This window comes from Podarcis muralis, chromosome 1, assembly GCF_964188315.1.
Source record: "Podarcis muralis chromosome 1, rPodMur119.hap1.1, whole genome shotgun sequence".
Lineage (NCBI taxonomy): Eukaryota > Metazoa > Chordata > Lepidosauria > Squamata > Lacertidae > Podarcis > Podarcis muralis.
The window spans coordinates 133369883-133390504 of record NC_135655.1 but is presented as its reverse complement, the minus strand read 5'-3'; the positions used below and the strand labels follow the sequence as shown (position 1 = coordinate 133390504).

Sequence of the window (20622 nt, the reverse complement as noted above, 5' to 3'; positions counted from 1 at the left end):
CAAAAACACAGGGAAAATTCTCATAGTTTGGAGAAAGGACTGAATTTTCTGACATTAAGACCTGTTCAACTGTGAAACAGACTCACACAAGAGGTGGCAGACATTGGAGGTTTTTAAGGAGAGATTAGATGGCCCTCTGTCATGGATGCTTATTTGAGATTCCTACATTGATACTGGGGTCCCTTCCAACTCTACAATTCTGTAGTTCTGTTATTCTAACATGGGAACATGTTCCAGATCGCCTTATCAGCATTGAGAGACTAGCACATATTGTCTGTGCTGAGCTCATCCTAGTGTCTTACTGTGAAGGACTTCCACTTTGAATATGGTTCGCAATATATAAACCATATTACTTATATGTTACGCTTTAAAGTTCTGTTTGATTTTTATCTTCTGGTTTGAATCCTTAGTCTAGCTTCATAGTGTTCAACATATTATATTATTTGTGACTAAAAAGGCTTTTAAAACAGAATGGAGAAATATCTGGTGATCGTTAGCTATAGCTTGCTATTATTCCATGTTGAGGTATGTTCTACTACAGCTTCAATAAAAATATCATTCCTGTATCTTGGCACTGCAGTCAGATACTGCAGAAGCTTGTTTCTATAAATAGCTATGATCTCACTGTCTCTTAGTGTTTCAGCAAATTTTGACATTTACTGAAGTGTGGACTGTGAATAGAGTGCCATGCATATACAGTGCAATCTTCTAAGCAATAATACTGTTAAGCATGTATTTGTGACAAATATTGAGCAGAAGAAAAATGATGCTCAGTGAACAATTTTAGAGATAATTTTTAAATGGATTCTGGGGGGTTTATCCTCTAAGCGAGTTGCTAGTCTGTTTAAGTGGCTTTGTGCTAATATATTCTTGAGAATTAACAGCATTTGTTTGAATGTTCCTTTGAATTTATTATAATTTCCATTTGATATATGTTGCACATACCCAAATCACATGCTACATTTTTCTCAGATGAAAATATTGTTTGGCAGCCATTATCTTGATCTAAAATTCTGAAGGACTTGTAAAATACATGTTGAGTTCTTGTGCAAGGATTTTAGTGTCTGAAATAGTTTAAGATACTCGAGATGATCATTGCACATTGATACACACAGGAAATAACGTGAGAAACTATGTTGGTGGGTTCAAGTTCAGAGACTAGGTTTCTGGTAGACTAAAATAGCAATAAATTCAAAATGTTGGTTAGATAGTTGTGTTCCTCATATATTGTGTGTTGAATGGTGGGGTTTTTTGGGTAGTTTCCTTGCTGGGATAGCATGACATGAATTTTAGCTTACTTTTATAATTTTATTGTTTATCTTTTAATAATGTTTTATGGTATTTTGTGTAAAGGCATGGACCTCACAAATTTAAAAAACTTGTATATTGTGTGTTGAATTAACTGTGGGGCAGTGGAGTGCTGAATCTTTCATGTGTTGCCACCATTAGCAAGGAGAAAGCACTTTGACTCGCCTAGAGAGGGAGGGGCAAACTTTCCTTCCAGCAAGAGTCCCCTATATTTTATGGGTTGCTAGCTAAGAGGGTGTTATTGGGAGGAGGCTTGTCTAGAGACTGCTGTTTGGAAGGTGGATTTTAAAAGCTCCTTTGCCCAAGCAGAGCATCTGCAAGTGTTGCCTTGATTTCTTTGGCGGGGATTTTAATGTGTTTTTTAAGCACCTTTTTAAGGGTGGAAAATATATATTGTGAATTCACACACACATACTTACTTGCAGACAGTGGGTTGCAGGTATGATGGAGTATATTTTATTTGACCATAATTTTAAAACTTTAGATTTAAAAAATGTATGAGCATTGTCAGAGTGAAGTGTGTGTGTGTGTGTGTGTGTGTGTGTGTGTGTGTAAAACAAATTCACTAAAAACACATTTTCATTTTACACTTTATAGTCATAAGTAAAATGTCTTGGAGGTTCGTTTTTTACATAGGCAATCTTTGGAAAAATTTAATTTCTCGGTATACATGTTTTAACTTGGTGTTAAAATGATAACTAAGACAGTGATCTATCTATAATAAAAAGTAGCATAATAATTGAAAATCTGTATGATATTCTTTTGTGGTGTTGAAAAGACTGGACTCCAAGAATACAACCTATTCATAATTTAAACCTAATTTGTGCCTTTGGCATTTCTCATTAAAACTCTGAATATAGCCTTTGTATACTTTTTTGTAGACGTCATGAATCTGATCATACTAATATGTTGTGAAGACATAGCTGTTAAAAGCAATTTTCTAGTTCACCATAAAATATTCATGACAATACAGGCTTTTTCTGTTTGGCTGACATGTTCATTAAGTAGAGAAGGTTTTATTGTTTCCCGAAGAGTACTGTGGGTCAGAGGCACTCATTGCTTCTGTTTGGAAGTTGTGGCATGTCTGATAGTTTTTTGTGACTGAAGTAGTATGAGTCATGTTTGACGCACCAGTCTGTGAATACAATGAATGGGAATGATGTTGATGAGCTCTGCAGCTGGCACGCTTGTCTAATACCGAAGGCATTTGAGGTAGGTATTATTTGTAGCAACTAAATAGGTAAAATGTGTAGGTTTTCTTCAGAAGTGGCTCTGCCACAGTGTAATAAAGCTCATTCTACAGGGCAAATTTGATACGCTTGCTAATGGAGAAGCACTGAGTTGCTGATTCTTTATATCAGTATAGAAATTTGGAAATGACAAAATGCAGTTTCATGTTGAATGAACTACACATCTGTTTTCAAATTGGGGAGCTTTCGTGGCACTTCTGGGCTCTAATCTAGAGAAGGTGAGTGAAGCGTGAGTCCAAGCGAAATCAATAGGATATGGGCTCTCATTCTCTTCAGTGGGCTGGGGCCATGATACAAAAACACTCTGGTTTCATAGTTTTAAAGTGTACAGTGGTACCTCCGGTTGCGGATGGGATCTGTTCCAGAGCTCTGGTTGGATCCTGAGGTTTCCGCACCTGGAAGGACCGCTTCTGCGCATGTGCATGCGGCGAAACACTTCTGGGTTTGCCGCTTTTGCAACCCGAAGTTTACGTTACCCGAGGTGCTACTGTTTCTAAGGAAACCGGTGTGGCCGTAAAAGGAGCTTTACAGATGAGCTGAGAGTTAAGAAGGGCATGTATAAGAAATGGAAGAAAGGGGAAATCACAAAGGAGGAGTATACACGAGTAGCCAACAGTTGCAGGGGGAAAGTCAGGCTGGCTAAAGCTCAGAATGAGCTCAGGCTTGCAAGAGAGGTTGAAAATAATAATAAAAAAGGTTCTTTGGCTGTGTCCAAAGGAAGAGGAAGAACAAGGAAGTCGTAGGTCCTCTGTGTGGAAAAGATGGAGAAATGCTGTTGAGTGACAAAGAGAAGGGGGAGCTACTCAACATCTACTTTGCCTTTGTCTTCACTCAAAAGAAAGGTGATGCACAGCCTGGTGATAACAGAATAAATGATGTAAGGAGGGAGCTGCAGCTCAATATAGGAAAAGAGGTAGTAAGGGAACACCTAGCTACTTTAAAGGAATTCAAATCTACAGGGCCTGAAGAGCTGTCTCCAAGGGTTCTAAAGGAGCTTGCAGATGTAATGTCAGAGCCTTTGCCTATGATCTTTGAGAATTCTTGGAGAACAGGTGAGGTCCCTGCAGACTGGAGGTGAGCAAATGTCCCCATTTTCAAAAAGGGGGGAAATGAAGACCCAGGTAACTACTGACAAGTGAACTTGACATCAGTACCAGGAAAGGTCCCAGAACAGATAATTCCACAGTCAGCCCTTGCTAACGCTGCCTTGGTCAGCTCTTCCCTGCCAGCTGGCTGCTGCAGAAATCACCACATCTTTGAGAACAGGTTAGCTCTCCCCACCATCACTAGAAATACAGTGGTACCTCGGGATGCAAACGGGATCCGTTCCGGAGCCCTGTTCACATCCCGAAGCGAACGTAACCTGTGTCCGCGTGTCTGCGCATGCGCGGGTCACGTTTCAGAGCTTCTGCGCATGTGCGTGACATCATTTTGACGGTCTGCGCGTGCGGCGAAACCCGGAAGTAACGCGCTCTGTTACTTCCAGGGTTGCCGCGGAGCGCAACCCGAATTTGCCTAACCGGAAGCGTATTCATCCCGAGGTATGACTGTAGCTACAATAGGCTGAGCAAAAACAGCTGCCTGTAAAAATTTCTGCCTCTTTGAGAACTGGTCAGCTCTCCCCTGCCATTGCTACAAATAGCTACAGGTTGAGAAAAGGTGACCCTCTAAAAATCTCTGTCTCTTTGAGAACAGGTTATTGCTACAAATAGCTACAAAAGGTTGAGCAAAAACTGCAGCCTGATGGAGAAACAGATTTTTCAGAAACCATCTCTAGAGCCTCCCCTGCCTCCTCTGTGTTAACCCTTTCCCTTCCTTGCTCCAGTGATGAGCTTCTCTGTAGTACTACCCTTCCAAGGAACTTCTTCTTTTTTAGCTGTGCTCTCTCTCTCTTTCCCTTCCAAGTTGCTTGCACTATGCTGCTGCAAGGGGGAGGGATACCAAGTTGGCTTGCAAGTCGTCTCAGAATAAAAGGGGGGACCCCCCTGTGTTTTTTGTGTGCTTCTTTCTTTTGGGGCAGCAGCAACCCACAGACTATATGGCGATGCCAACAGAGGACATTGATGAATGCCCTCTGATATGGGACATGAGGCATCCTTCCCAAAGTTGAAAGTGCTTGCAAAGAAATATTTGGCTATCCAAAAACAGAACAAGTGTGCCATCTGAAAATGTGTTCAGCACTGCTGGCAATGTTCTTCAAAGACAAATGACATCTCTATTGCCAGAGAATGCCGAAATGCAGATTTTCATTCCAAAAATTTATAAATTTCATTTAATAATTTTTTGTTCTGTAAAATTTTATCCATTCTTCCTGGTTTGGCCTGGTTTATAAAAGAAATGAAGGGACGCGGTGGTGCTGTGGGTAAAACCTCAGTGCCTAGGACTTGCCGATCGCATGGTCGGCGGTTCGAATCCCTGCGGCGGGGTGAGCTCCCGTCGTTCGGTCCCAGCTCCTGCCCACCTAGCAGTTCGAAAGCACCCTTAAGTGCAAGTAGATAAATAGGTACCGCTTAATAGCGGGAAGGTAAACGGCGTTCCGTGTGCTGCTCTGGTGCCGGTTCGCCGGAGCAGCTTCGTCACACTGGCCACGTGACCCAGAAGTGTCTTTGGACAGCGCTGGCTCCCGGCCTCTTCAGTGAGATGAGCGCACAACCCTAGAGTCAGACACGACTGGCCCATACGGGCAGGGGTACCTTTACCTTTACCTTATAAAAGAAATGCAATTTTTCCTGGCAAAAAAAATATAAATTTGTTTAAAAATATTTTGTTCTGTTAAAATTTATCCATTCCATTCTTTCTACTTTGGCTTGGTTTAGAAAAGAAAATTAACTATCAATCAAATAACTGGAGTTGTGGGATGTAGTCTAAACCACTGAGCCTCTTGGGCTTGCCGATTGTAAGGTTGGCAGTTCAAATCCGTGTGACGGTGTGAGCTCCCATTGCTCTGTCCCAGCTTCTGCCAACCTAGCAGTTCGAAAACATACCAGTGCAAGTAGATAAATAGGTACTGTGGCGGCGGCGGCAAGGTAAACAGCGTTTCTGTGCACTCTGGTTTCTGTCATGGTGTTCTGTTGCACCGGAAGCGGTTTAGTCATGCTGGCCACATGACTCAGAAAGCTGTCTGTGGACAAACGCTGGCTTCTTCGGCCTGAAGTGAGATGAGCGCTGCACCCCATAGTTGCCTTTGACTGGACTTAACTGTCCAGGGGTCATTTACCTTTTACCTTTTATACTCAATACTTGAATAACTAAAAGTGACACTGAATTGGCCTTTTACTTGTTTTGTAACGTAATTAATTTTTTAGGGAACATTCTCTCACCTTACCTTTGATATCTATGTTACTGATTAAATTTTACAGCTTAAATTTTAGAGAAAATGTGATAATTTAAACATTATCAGTACAGTAGTACTGTAACATAGCAGTTGTAACAATATGTTAAGAGTAAGTAAAAATTTATCAGTTTTAGAATTAGACCGATAGTTTTTAGCAGTTGCCAGGACATTCCCACATTCACTTCTATATAGCTTCAGCCTTATTTCAGATATCGTGGTATATCAAAATATATCAAAATATTGTGATGTTTTAGATGGTGATATATCACAATGTTGAAAATCAGATATTAACCAGCCCTCGTGATTATTAAGACCCAGCATAGGTTTCTCAAAAATAAGCCATGACAAACCAGTCTGATCTCTTTTTTTTTTTTGGTTTTTGGATGGAGTAACAAGCTTGGTGAATCAGGGGAATGGTGTGGACGTAGTGTATCTTGATTTCAGTAAGGCTTTTGACAAAGTCCCCCATGATAATCTTGCGAGGAAGCTGGTAAAATGTGGGTTAAATGAGGTAACTGTAAGGTGGATTTGTAGCTGGTTGGTGGACCAAATCCAAAGAGTGGTCATTAGTGGTTCCTCACAATCTTAGGAAAAAGTGACAAGTGGGGTGCCACAAGTTTCTGTCCTGGCCCCGTTGTTGTTCAATGTCTTTATAAACTACTTGGATGGAGGAATTGAGGGGATGCTCATCAAATTTGCAGATGATACCAAACTGGGAGGGGTAGCTAATTCAGTAGAAGACAGAATCAGAATTCAAAATGACTTTAACAGATTGGAGAACGGGGCCCAAGCTTAACAAAATGAATTTCAATAGGGACAAATGTAAAGTTCTGCACTTAGGCAGGAAGAACCAGATGCACAAATATAGGATTGGGGACACCTGTCTTACTAGCAGTACATGTGAAAAGGATCTAGAGGTCTTGGTAGACCACAAGCTTATCATGAGTCAACAGTGTGATGCAGCAGCAAAAAAAGTCACTGCTGTTCTAGGCTGTGTCAACCGAAGTCTAGTGTCCAGATCAAGGGAAGTCATAGTCCCACTCTCTTCTGCCTTGGTCAGACTACACCTGGAATATGGTGTCCAATTCTGGGCACCACAATCTCAGAAGGATGTTCGCCTGGCGCCTTCATTATACACCTTTAAGCACCAGGCAAAAATGTTGTTTTTTTTTAATCAGGTCTTTGGTTGATTTGATTTACATCCTATACCCTTTTAAAATGTGGCTCTTTTGTGCTGTTTTGTGAACCGCCCTGAGACCTCCGGGTATAGGGCGGTATATAAATTCAATAAATAATAAAAATAAAATATTTCAGATCCTTATATGCAGACATGTCCAACTTCTTGTTTCTTGTGCATCCTGCTTCTTGACTAGCGCTGACTTGGGGGTAGAGATTTCAGGAATCAAAGCTTCTTTCTGTCCATTGTCTTGTTGCAAATCAGTTCTTATTTATTTATTTACATCCTGCTTTTCAGACAAATATTGTTTCCTAAAACAGCTAACATCAGTAAAAAATACAGTATATGCAACACTCCCAAAGGAAGGCTTGTAAATTAATTAAATAATGTCATAATTTGATTATCTACCTTCTAAATGATTAATTCATTCACATTTAATCTGCATACGTTAAAAATATCTGTATAGTTATATATTGAAGTTATCATGAGAGCGTTTGTTAAATTGTAAGTTACTAGTCATTGTAGGAAGGAAAGACTAATATATTCTGCTTTTCTCATTCTTTATAACTGAAATATGGTAGCACCAAAATAGCTTCCAAAAGTGTTTTTGTTTTAAACTTACTAACTTAAATGGTTCTTTGTGGTTAACTGACTTGAGCAAGGGTAGTTAACATTCAGTTGTTTTTTGAAGTGCAACACCCATCATCCTTGCCATTGTTCATGTGGCTGATCAGAGTTAGATTTTAAGGACAGCTGTGGCTATTGGAATTACATTTTGATCCAAATATGATGTTATAAATCTAAGTGGCCTTAGTGATATGGATGCTGGCATCTGTCTTTGCCTGCCTTACCAGCTATAATAATAATAATAATAATAATAATAATAATAATAATAATAATAATAATAATTTATTATTTCTGCCCCGCCTATCTGTCTGGGTTTCCCCAGCCACTCTGGGAGGCTTCCAAAAAAAAAAAAAATTAAAATACTGTACTACATCAAACTTTAAAAACTTCCCTAAACAGGGCTGCCTTCAGATGTCTTGTTGTTTATTTCCTTGACATCTGACGGGAGGGTGTTCCACAGGGCGGGTGCCACTACCGAGAAGGCCCTCTGCCTGGTTCCCTGTAACTTCGCTTCTCGCAGCGAGGGAACCGCCAGATGGCCCTTGGCGTTGGACCTCATTGTTCGTGATGAATGACGGGGATGGAGGCGCTCCTTCAGGTATACTGGGCTGAGGCCGTTTAGGGCTTGAAAGGTCAGCACCAACACTTTGAATTGTGCTCGGAAATCTACAGGGAGCCAATGTAGATATTTCAAGACTGGTGTTATATGGTGTCAGTGGCCACTCCCAGTCACCAGTCTAGCTGTCACATTCTGGATTAGTTGTAGTTTCTGGGTCACCTTCAAAAGTAGCCCCATATAGAGCGCGTTGCAGTAGTCCAAGCAGGAGATAACCAGAGCATGCATCACTCTGGTGAGACAGTCTGTGGGCAGGTACAGTCTCAGCCTGGGTACCAGATGGAGCTGGTAGACAGCTGCCCTGGACACAAAATTGACCTGCACCTCCATAGACAGCTGTGAGTCCAAAATGACTCCCAGGCTTTGCACCTGGTCCTTCAGTGGCACAGTTGCCCCCACACCTGCCCGCCCCCCAAAAACAATTCTTCTGTCTTGTCAGGATTCAACCTCAATCAGTTAGCCACCATCCATCCTCCAGGCACTCACACAGGAACTAGAGTTGTTCTGAGACAGAGAGAGCCTGGGCTCAGCAGTCCATTCTTTGGTGACTCCCTGTTTGGACTATTTCAATGCATTCTATGTGGACTACCTTTGAAGACTGTCCTGAAGTTGTAGCTAGTGCAGAATGTAGTTGTCAGGTTTGTAAGCGGGGTAGCACAGTGGGATCTTGTGCCACTGGTTTTACAAGCACTGCATTGACTGCTAGTGAGCAACTGGGCCAAAATCAAGATGTTGGTACTGGTGTAAAGGCCCTAAACCATTTGGGATCTTAGTACTTTAAAAACTGCCTCCCCTAATACCAGCCGCTGCAGGCCTTGTGATTGGTAGGGGAGTTGATGCTGGTCCCACTGCCAGTGAGTATTGCTTGAAGGGTGGTGACCTGTGTCAGACTGTTTTAGCAGCTTTGAAATTATTTTTGATGATTTGGAAGTATATTTTAATTGTTCAGATTTTCTATTTCTAACATAGATTATGTAAGTTTGCCCTTGGGTCATTTAGAAGGACAAGTGGGATAAAAAAACCCCTAAATAATTACTGCATAAAAATCGTAATAAGAATTGGAGATAAGCTAACCTTGCCTTTGGGGTTTTGCAGTTGATGTGACCACAACACTACCTTTGCAAGTGGCACCATCTGTAGTCCCTATGGATCTCCGTTTGGACCATCAGTTCTCCATGCCAGTTGCAGAACCTACATTACGTGAGCAGCAGCTTCAACAGGAATTGTTGGCCCTCAAACAAAAGCAACAGATCCAGAGACAGATCCTCATAGCAGAATTTCAGAGACAGCATGAACAGCTCTCTCGTCAGCATGAAGCTCAACTACATGAACACATAAAGGTGAGTGGCGAGAATTCAGTTTGAGTTGGAACAAGTCTCCCAAGCAGTGGCTGATGTGTGTTAAACAGTTGTCTTTATATAACCACTTTAGATGCTCTAGAAGGAAAGAAACATAACATGTGTACCTAGGTATATATTGGATCAGTGGCAAACCATAGTCTAAGATGAGCCATGGCTTCCCATGAGCTTCATGTGGATTCATGTCTGCTGCTCCTTCACTCCCACCACTCTCCTCCCTGTGTCATGCTGGAAGGATACAGACCTGAGCACTGGCTTAGCTTTATGTGTGAACTTGTGGTTTGTTTCTCTACAAATTCAACACCAGCAGCAAACCAAGAACAAATTCTGGTTGTTTGTTCTCTGCATGACACAGGGAGGAGGAGATGGGTGCGTGTGAATGAGCAGCATACACCAGCACCCTGCATGTTCACAGGAAGCCATGGCTTATATTTTATGGTTATGTGTGAATTGGGTCATTGTATCTCTCATGTAATGGCCATGTATGTGTGTATTTAAAACCAAACAAAAGACAAGAGTATCTTTTGTTGATTTTCTGTACACTGCTAGTCAAAACACTAACAGTCCTTGATCCTTGTTGGCAATTCACAAAATTATGTACGGTTGTAGTTTGTAGTTTTATTTCCACTGTTAAAATCTGGTGAACTCCAGGAGTGATGCTTTGAGTTGGGAACAGACTGTCGCCAGCACCTAATACCAGCACTTTTAATTTTTTACTTAAAAAAACAACAACCAGCAAGCATTTTAACTCAGTTCTGATTTTATATTTTTAACTGTTTTTAATCTTTATTGTATTGAATTACCAGTAAACCCCTTAGAGCCAACGATAATTAAGTGGCATATAAATTGTCATCAATCAATCAATCAATCAATCCCTCTTACAGTTCTAGTCATAGGCCTGTTTCACATGTAACAGTCAGCCGGAATGTGACTTCCCATGACAGTTGGAATGTGCTGGTTCACTTGAGGAGTTTATATCCAGTGTGGACAAACAGCTAAGCCAAGGTGTGATTTAACGTGTTCTCTGAACTTCGTTAAGGAACCTCCTCCTTACTATCTGTAGCCAAGCTTTGTCCTATTGTTACAGATTGTGGTGAAAATCTTAACTGCAGTTCTGAGCTCAAACAACACATTAAGCCAGGCTTTGGCTGAGCTGCTGCGCTGTGCTATGTGGGGCAGGCAATGGCAGGGCGTGATCTAAAAGGGCAGTGCATGCAAAGCCCTGTTGCACAGCTCTTCCCAGGCACCGGCAATTAGCTGCTTAATGAGCATGTGGGAAGCACTGTGCTTTGCAAGCCTCTGGGCTCAGTGTTTCCACAGTTGATTCTTAGGTGTTTGGGAAGCTCTGTGCAAAGAACTTTGACACATATTAATCACTTGATGTCATTATGATACCGGGTGATTGACAGGTGAGTTGTTCTGCCCAACTGTCAAAGTTGACCCGCAGGGTTTGTGTGACAATAAATATATGGCCTCCAGACCAGAAAGGTTTTCTACCCCTGATCTAGTGCACAATTGCAAAACTCAAAATTATTGCTATGCTGCCTCCTCTGTTTCCTTGTGTGGAATTGGAACGTTCTTTTCTCACTTTTAACAGTTTTATTCTGACTGCTGCTTAGGAGATGGCAACTTTAAAGGGCAAAGATTGTGTGCATTTACTTTACACACACACCTCTCTCTCTCTCTCTTTTTGCCCAACAGCAGCAACAGGAGATTCTGGCAATGAAACATCAGCAGGAGCTCTTGGAACACCAGAGAAAGTTGGAAAAGCATCGGCAGGAACAAGAGTTGGAGAAGCAGCACAGAGAACAGAAGCTGCAGCAACTTAAAAACAAAGAGAAAGGAAAAGAAAGTAAGTGACAGCCGGACAGATGATGTCAGTGATGCATCTAGTGACACATGAATAATGAGGAAGGCAACTTTGATCAGGTTACTGTGAAGATTACTGTAAATTGCAATGTTTAAATAACTCAGGTGTTTTCCCCTGAGTAAGGCTCATCCTATCTTTTATGTTGACCTCTCCTATGCTTTAAACCTAAAGAGAGAAAGAAAGGCATTTAAAGAAGTGAATATTACATTGTAAATGTTAATGGAGATCACATTTGGAAGATTTCCTTTTTAGGGTTGATGTCCTAATTTATCCAAAGAATACTTGTCCATGTGAAGTTTCTCTTCTTACAGACCACCTGTTTGTGAATATTTGTCCACTTCTTTACAAAATTAGATGGTGATTTTATACATTTGTATAAATGAATTGTTGCGTTATGAGCAATGCTCCCTTCTGCCAGCATACGAGTGCATCTGTGTGCATACGGCTGTTATGGGGATTGAGAGGTTTATGCATACCTGGAGCGGCCAGCATTGCTACCTCATACTAGGATGGGGCAGGACAGCAGTAAGGCCTGGACATGGCTAGGGCACTGGTGGGAGTAGCTCTGTTGGACCTTGCTGCCACCCTACCTCAGTATGCAGTAGAGCAGGGGTCGGCAAAGTTTTTGTGGCTTGGGCTGGTTCACAGTCCCTCAGACGCCGCGGTGGGCTGGAGTGTGTGTGTGTGTGTGTGTGTGTGTGTGTGCGCGCGCGCGCATGCATGCATAAATGGTATTTCCAGTGTGGAGGAGGCGTGCCCAGCTTTCCATGGCTGCAGGAGCTTCCTGCAGCCAATGCGAAGCTGGCCAGCATCGCGGAAGGTGGTCCCTGCTCTGCCCCGGTTTAGTGCAGTGCACGGGAGCCAACCGAGCGGGCGGCAGCGGCGGCTTAAACAACCCCCATGGGCCGCTTGTGGCCTATGGGCCTTAGGTTGCCGACCCCTGCAGTAGAGACACTGTTGCTGGGAGGCCAGGTCTCTGCTGCTGCCCCTCCCTGATGGCAGACACTCTCTCCCCTTCTGCTTAATCCAAGTAACTCAGGCTTAAAGCTCAATTAACTTGCATTTTTGTCAAGAGCAGCACCGAGGGCTGGATAGGAATAATGCAGCTGTGCCCAAATTTCTTGGTCACCACAATGTCTTTGCATAGTACCTGCTTTCCCCTGAGTGTATGCAGACGGGTGTAGTGGGGAGAAAAAGAGTGCTTTTGAATCCTTTAGCAATCCCTTGGTCCTGTACACATGGGCTGCATCCATGAGAGACTTGATGAGGTATATCCATAGTATTTCCATGTTGCAAGGAACTATCTCAGAAAATATGTGCTCCAATATTCTTCCTTTAAGAGTCATTCTAATTTTATGTGGGTCTTTTAGCATAGAAAGTTTAGCCTGTATTTTCATCTTGCTATTCATACTTAGGGAATTTGATCTTCATGAATTCCAATATGAACCAATGCATACCTCCCCAAGTAACGTGCACTTTCTGAATGTTCCCGCTGGTATTCTTGGGTCAAAGGACATATCAAATGTGTTTACAATGTGCATTTTAGGAGAAAACTTAAAAAAGGAATTAAATATATATTTGGAAACAATTTTTGTACAGATTAACACACCCAGCCACACAAAATTTGCAGTTTAACGTGGAAATGGTACAGAATGGACTTAAGGGTGAACTCACGTGAAATAGGTGCAGACTGGAAGTAGACTGACCCATCCATTCTTATTCGCAGTTACTTCTACACCTGCCTTATTTGCTCCTCTAATGATTACACTAGGATTGGTGGCTAAATCCTGTAGGGTATCCTTCTCAACATCACTCATTGTTTGAAAACAAGGAGGCTTTTCTTCCAATTTCTCAAGTTTCTTTCAAGATTAATTATAGAAATAGTTGAGTGGGTGAAGGAACAGGATCTGAAGGGGGAAAAGCTGAACTTGTTACATAAAGCATTGCTTTTAGGATCAAAAGCCTGCTTTTAAAGAAGCCTTAATTCAAGAGTTCAAATAAAGTGGGGGGGGGGATTCATTGTTGTATCTGGAAGACAACCCTCTATTTACACATTCTTCCTTATCTGTGAGTCATCTGTTAGCTGGATTATATACTAAACTCTTCTGCTTTGATTTACATCTGTGTCCTTTCCATCATTCTTCTTCTTTTGAAGCAAGAGTCTCTTATGGGGAAAGAAAATGCTGATGCCCATCTAAAACTTATCAGAATGGTACTATGTAAAGATAATTAGATCTAAGGGATCTATGTATGTCCCTTTGAGTGCCACAGAAAGCAGGCGGTGCATAAATATATGAAATGTTTTCTGGAATTGGAGACCCAATATATAGTATAGATTTTGTTAGTGACCTTGCACTCTCTGCACACAGTCACCTGCCTCTGAGGTGTCTTCACTTCCTAGGTTTATTGTACTTGTCATATTCAACACGCACGCTAGTGGTAATCATTGCCATTTCACAAATGATGATTATTTCAGCGCAGTTGGCAGCAGTAGCCCTGGTGTTTCTCACATGCCTAGAAATGATGATGATGATAAATAAATAAATAGATAGATAGATAGATTATACCCCACCCTCCCCAGCCAGAGCCGGGCTCAGGCGGCTAACACCAAAAAAATCACAGTAAAAACATAATAGGGGGGAAAGAAAGGGGAAAAAACATTTAAAATACAGGTTAAAATGCAGCCTCATTTTAAAATAGTCGATAAATCAAGACCACAAGTGGAGGGAAACATAAGGGTCAGACTGAGTCCAAACCAAAGGCCAGGCGGAACAGCTCTGTCTTGCAGGCCCTGCAGAAAGATGTCAAGTCCCACAGGGCCCTAGTCTCTTGTGACAGAGCGTTCCACCACGTCGGGGCCAGTGTTGAAAAGGCCCTGGCCCTAGCTGAAACCAATCTAACCTCTTTGAGGCTCGGGACCTCCAAAGTGTTGTTATTTGTTATTTGTGGACCTTAAGGTCCTCCGCAGGGCATACCAGGAGCGGCGGTCCCATAGGTACATGGATCCTAGGCCACATAGGGCTTTAAAGGTCAAAACCAGCACCTTAAACCTGACCCTGTACTCCACCGGGTGCCAGTGTAGTTGGTAAAGCACTGGATGAATGTGATCCCATGGCAAGGACCCCGTAAGGAGCCTCGCCGCGGCATTCTGCACCCGCTGGAGTTTCAAGGGCAGCCTAGAAACAGGCATTTGCATTATTGGGTATGCTAAGAAGACAGATTTTATGGACATAAACAGTTATCTGTGGCTTCATGAATGAGATCTTTGTTTATAAAAGCACGTAGGTCAGTGACTAGAGGTATAACAAGAGTTCATCTTAGGTTTCGTAGCTTAAGAGAGCTTCCATTTCCCCATCGTAACCAGCTATCTATTTAAAGGTATATACAGAGAGTACACACATAATTAATAAGCTACTCCTTTTTAAAATAAAGTGCGAAAGAGCAGGTGGGGTTGGAAGTGAAAAAATTGAAACATACTTTATTGTAAGAAGAATAAGTAAATAGCTTGTTAGTCATGTGACAAGAAAAAAAGGAAGGAGTAGTTCTGGCTGTGTGGGAAGAAGATGCCCACGAGGCTGTTCATGAAGAACCATCTTTTGCTCCAGGTGATCTTGGTAGCTACCAGATGGTTTGAAATATTTTAGTTGCTGTTCTGGTCTGGTTTGTGGGCTGCCTTCCGCACTGTGATGGGATGTCTTCTTCAAGAGACTGAACATGGAAGGGCAGCTCTGAATCTCTTTGACTTCACAATGTCCTAGCAGCTTATCAGTTCTATGAGCCATTGTATCTTTCTGGAATGACTTTGTGAAATTGGAATTGGAGCACAACAAAATGCACAACTGCAAATTTGGACAAAGCCTCTAGAAAACCTGTTTAACAACAACTACTACTACTACTACTACTACTAATAATAATAATAATGGTGGTTGAACTTCCATCAAAGCTACCTAAAAATACTCTGCAGACTTTCAGTTCATGTCATATATAAGCCCCATTCTTGTTCCCTGCAGTGCTTTTGAATATTGGTTGTTTTTGTTTCTATTTTGATTATGTATTTTGTGTTTTTATATTGTGATTTTATCCTGTAGGTATAAGGCAGTATACAAATTTAATAATAAATAATGTGGAAAGTTGCTATTCCACATTAGAATTAAAGCTACATAAAGTCAGGACCCAGAGACTGAAAAGAGTCTTGCTGACAGCAAGACTGTAAAGTTTCAATATCTTGCTCTTCTGAAGTCTCACCACACAAGAATTTGTCTGTGCATTGATGGACTGGTATCTTGTGAAGTAAATAGTGATGAGAAATTATGCTGCTAGAAATGTAATTCTTAGACTTTGAAAACATGTAACTTTCTTAGATGCCAGATTTTCTGTTTGACAAAACAGATGATTGACTGTGAATGGAAATATTTATGCAGATATAGTGAACAAAGATCCTTATTTGGAAGGTTTTCCTAGACAGTTTCTGTACATGAGCCATTCATCTTCAACCTTTGCCTGCAGATGTAACTTTAAAAAAAAAACCCCTGAGTATGTACAACACTTCTGTTCTTAAATGGTTTTAATTCAGAGCGGCTGGAAAAGCTTCTACAAGTGCTTTAGTTTAGGCATAATTTTGTGCGTAAAATCCTATTCAGCTGCACCTCCCTTCATAGGAAAAAGATAAATCTCTGATTAAATTTACATTTCCAAACATCAGTTGTAATTGTGTACCACTCCTCATTGCACAGAATAATTCTTTATTGATAGCTTAAAATATTGAAAGAGTTTGATTGAAATCTTTAGACAACCTTTTGTAAGTTCATGAAGTAGGTCTCAAATTAATGTTGTGGGTGCTAGTTCAATCTATTTACTTTGGGTTTGGTATTTCAGGTGCAGTGGCAAGCACAGAAGTAAAAATGAAGCTACAAGAGTTTGTCTTAAATAAAAAAAAAGCTTTGGCCCAGCGGAATCTCAACCATTGCATTTCTAATGACCCGCGCTTCTGGTATGGGTAAGTGGCCCCATCCTATTTCTAACAACTTTTTGATGGCTTATTAGATCATATCCTCCCCTTTCTGCTTGAAAGAATACTCTGCTCCAAATTTGAACTCAAAAGGGATAGCCTTTGGAGTAAACCATGGGTAGCATGTTCTAAAACAGTTGTAACCTGCCTTTGAATGTGATGGAAAATAAGTCCAGTTGCCTGCCTCGTGCCTACAAAAGGTACAGTGGTACCTCCGGTTACAAACTTAATTCGTTCCAGAGGTCCGTTCTTGATTGCATGTCCTCATCTCGCACGCCGATTCTGAGCCGGAGGAGCTAGGACAGCTGTTACAGACTTCAGAACAGTGGCGTAGCGTGGGGGGTGCAGGGGGGGCCGGCCGCACCGGGCGCAACATCTGGGGTTAGGGCAAATCCACGGGTTAGGGGGCGCAAATCCACAGGTTAGGGGGCGCAAATCCACAGGTTAGGGGGCGCAAATTACTTTCCTTGCCCCGGGTGCTGACAACCCACGCTACGCCGCTGCTTCAGAATACATCAAAATGGCTGTGGGAGGTACAGTGCACAGAACAAGTGCTGCTATTCCCCTGAGAAGGAAGAGACATCCTGTGATGGTAGGTGATTCCCTACTGAGGGGGACAGAGGCAGCAATGTGCAGAGGATGTCCCAGGAAGTGTGCTGCCTTCACAGGTGCAAAGATTCATGATGTAACAGAGAAGTTGCCAAGACTTACAAAGCCCACTGACCACAACCCCATCCTTCTGATTCACGTGGGTCATGATACTGCCAGACACAGCCTTTGACATATAGCAAGTGACGGAAACTCTGGACAGGAAGCTAAAGGGCCTTGGGGTTTTCCCATCACTCCTTCCTGTTGAAGGTTGTGGTCTAGGAAGAAAGAGGAAAATACTAGAAAGAAGAAGAAGAAGAAGAAGCAGCACTGCTGTGCTTTTGAACTGCTGGGTTGGCAGGAGCTGGGACAGAGCAACGGGAGCTCACCCCATTGCGCAGATTTGAACTGCCAACCTTCCAGGCGGCAAGGCCAAGAGGCTCAGTGATTTAAACCACAGCACTACCCACATCTTTTTTAAAAAAGTGTTTCTGGCTATGTTTGATGCAAGAAAAAGAACAAGCAAGTGGCAGGTGCTCTGCCTGGATAAGGCAGAGAAAGGCTCTTGGGTGACTGAGAGAATGTGCCAACTGTTCAACACCTACTTTGCCTCATGTCTTCATCCAAAAGGAAAGCGATGCCCAACCTGGTGATAACAAAATAAATGATGTGAGGAGGAAGCTGCAGCCCAAGATAGGAGAAGAGATGGTACTTTAAATGAATTCAGATCTCCATGACCTTAAGCGTGGTACCCAAGATGTCTGAGAATGTAATCTCAGAGGCTATGTCTACAATTATGAGAATTCTTGGGAACTGGGAAGTTGTAATTTAGGGGAGGGGGCAACAGTACAAAGTAAGGAATACATTATATCAACCATATTGTGAAATGTCAAGTTAGATATTTGGAAGCATAAAACTGAAAACACTCATGTGGATGAAGGCACACTAACACAAACACACAGAGAAACGGATCAATGTTCATATTAATCTCCTAGTAAGGACACAGTCTCATAGAGAAGGAAGAACAGCTCTCTAGGGAGAAGAGGAACAAACTGAGCAGCTGTTGAACAAGCTTTTTCAGACTGAATTCTCAGTCTGGCTGGGTTTCCCCAACCACTGAGCGGCTTCCAGCAAAATAAAAAATAATAATAAAACACCGAACACAAAGAACTTCCCAATACTCTTTATCAGATGGTGGGGACAGAGAGTGGAGATGGGGAAGCTCCAACACTGCCCAAAGTTTCCCTCTGGAGCACAGCAAAACCCTTCCCTGAGTCTTTTAATAGGATCCTTTCGGCAGAGTGGCTCACCCTAACCAGACCAATGTCTATACATTAGCTGATCAGCTCTCTGAGCATCTCCATGAAGTGCCTCTGTCATCACCAGCAGTCCCTCCCACAGTAGGAGGGTGGAGCTCTAAAGATGCAGTCAAATAATGTATTGAGTTGGTCCTTGAGAGCTTTGAGGCTTCCTCCTCATGCCTTCAGGCATCTCTTACCAAATTGATTTTTGCAAGAGCTGCTTACTTGTAGATGGATGAGGTGACAACCTTGAGCCTGGACTTGCCAAAGCCCTTAAAGGACATTCTTCATCAACTCTCTCATGGCAGCTCTAATTGCAGATTTGTAACTGGGCGCCCGTCACCAGTGGGAACTCAGTCTGGGATTGCAATCAGGGCTGGTTGGTACAGCCATTGGGGGAACTAAGCTTTTCGGTGAAGCCCACATTAACTATCAGTAATCTTGCTTATTGCTTAAGGGGAAAGTAGTGTAAACTGCAAGCTAGTAATGCCTCACTTTTTCTGTAGGAAGACACAGCATAGTTCTCTTGACCAGAGCTCTCCACCGCAAAGCGGAGTATCAGGCACTTATAATCATCCTGTGCTAGGGATGTATGATTCCAAAGATGATTTTCCACTCAGGAAAACAGGTAAGTCCTACCTTTCATTGTTCACATAGCATTCTAAAACATTTCTTTTAAAAAGTTACATAAATAATTTGATCTTTGTTCATTCATGTGCTTTTGCTTGTACATTTGCCTTTATTTTTTCCTAATATTTATAGCCATTCTTTTCACACCAAAGGTGGCTAAGATTAAAAACACAATGGTAAGATATTAAATCTTAAAAGAAAACAGCAAATAGCACAGTCAGAAGTTAACAGGACACAGCAGAAGAACACGGAAATCAGCAAAACATTGGTAGATATAGTACTATAGAATGATCAGCCTCAGGTAACCATGCTGTCCCTGCATGTGTAAAGGCAATGTTTTGGAGCAATTGGGTTTCCCTCAGGAAGGCACTCCTGTTGTGCCCTGAGCAAAAAGGCCATGTATTGTGTACCTGCTTACCGCAGCTCAGGCCATATGGGTGGGCGTGGGAGGGTATGGAGGAATGCCTCTGCTTTGAAACAAATACTCAGGTAAATATGTATGTCACCCCCTTGTCCTATATGAAGCTGCTCACGTAAAATAGTAATACAGTGGTACTTCGGGTTACAGACGCTTCAGGTTACAGACTCCGCTAACCCAGAAATATAGTACCTCGGGTTAAGAACTTTGCTTCAGGATGAGAACAGAAATCGTGCTCCGGCCACGCGGTGGCAGCAGGAGGCCCCATTAGCTAAAGTGGTGCTTCAGGTTAAGAACAGTTTCAAGTTAAGAACGGACCTCCGGAACGAATTAAGTACTTAACCCGAGGTACCACTGTAGTCACTTCAGCTCCATTTTGCTGTGACCAGAAATAGAAGGAAAAAAATTCCAAAGAACCAACTAATCAAATTGAACCACCCCCCACAACCAAAACTCAAAACATAAGAGTAAAAAAAAAGGAAGTATAGTCATGCAAATTCACCTTATTGCATAACTTTAAATGTGACAATTTGACAGCAGAACTGGAAGATTAATTTTTTTAAAACTGATATAAAAACATACAGAGTATAATTCTCATATTACTGGTATCACTTTGGAGAGCAGTGCACAGGTTAGTTATATCCAAGGTGGTGTATGTTCCCTTAGTTTGTTGATAAACTAACATTCTGCTCAGCTCTTCATTTGCCACAAAGTGATGTGAGAGACTAGTGGCTGAAGTAATTGCCATTGTCTATTAACAAAAGTTATGATGGGCACCCAAGTTATTTCGAAATAATCTCTTCTTGCAGCACCTCTCACAGCTATTGTGCTGAGTCAGCCTTTCTGGTACTGCTAAATTCCAAGCTATCCAGCTGTGTGTTAAAAAGTGGGCAGTTTTCCATTGTATCACTATTTCCGTATGTGTCATTGTCAACAAAAACTTCACCTATTTTAAACCCATCAACAAGATAGATATTGACAATAATGCCGGCGCTGGATCAGGTATACTAGTTGACCCACCTCTGCAGACATTCAGACAAAAATCTCATCCGCAAACCTGCAGCATACTCCTGCTCCCACCGTATCCAAACACGTACTACAGGCAACTGCCCATTTACATGTGAAATTGCATATATG

The 20622-nt window shown here is 42.0% G+C and overlaps 1 protein-coding gene and 2 pseudogenes across 12 annotated transcripts in view; all 3 read left to right on the top strand.

Moving 5' to 3' along the window:
* HDAC4 (histone deacetylase 4) overlaps positions 1 to 20622 on the top strand; it is a 124863-nt gene that overhangs the window by 43889 nt on the left and 60352 nt on the right. For 7 of the 12 annotated variants that reach the window (XM_028704255.2, XM_028704317.2, XM_028704267.2 and 4 more), the window contains 5 exons: positions 8217 to 8294; positions 9408 to 9652; positions 11372 to 11522; positions 16416 to 16536; positions 18944 to 19065. In XM_028704255.2, coding sequence (XP_028560088.2) covers positions 8217 to 8294; positions 9408 to 9652; positions 11372 to 11522; positions 16416 to 16536; positions 18944 to 19065 — 717 coding nt within the window. The remainder of the gene's footprint in view (positions 1 to 8216; positions 8295 to 9407; positions 9653 to 11371; positions 11523 to 16415; positions 16537 to 18943; positions 19066 to 20622) is intronic. The other 5 variants (XM_028704303.2, XM_028704282.2, XM_028704296.2 and 2 more) reach the window with 1 other exon arrangement.
* Positions 1389 to 6279, top strand: LOC144325534 (uncharacterized; annotated as a pseudogene).
* Positions 4597 to 7952, top strand: LOC144326620 (uncharacterized; annotated as a pseudogene).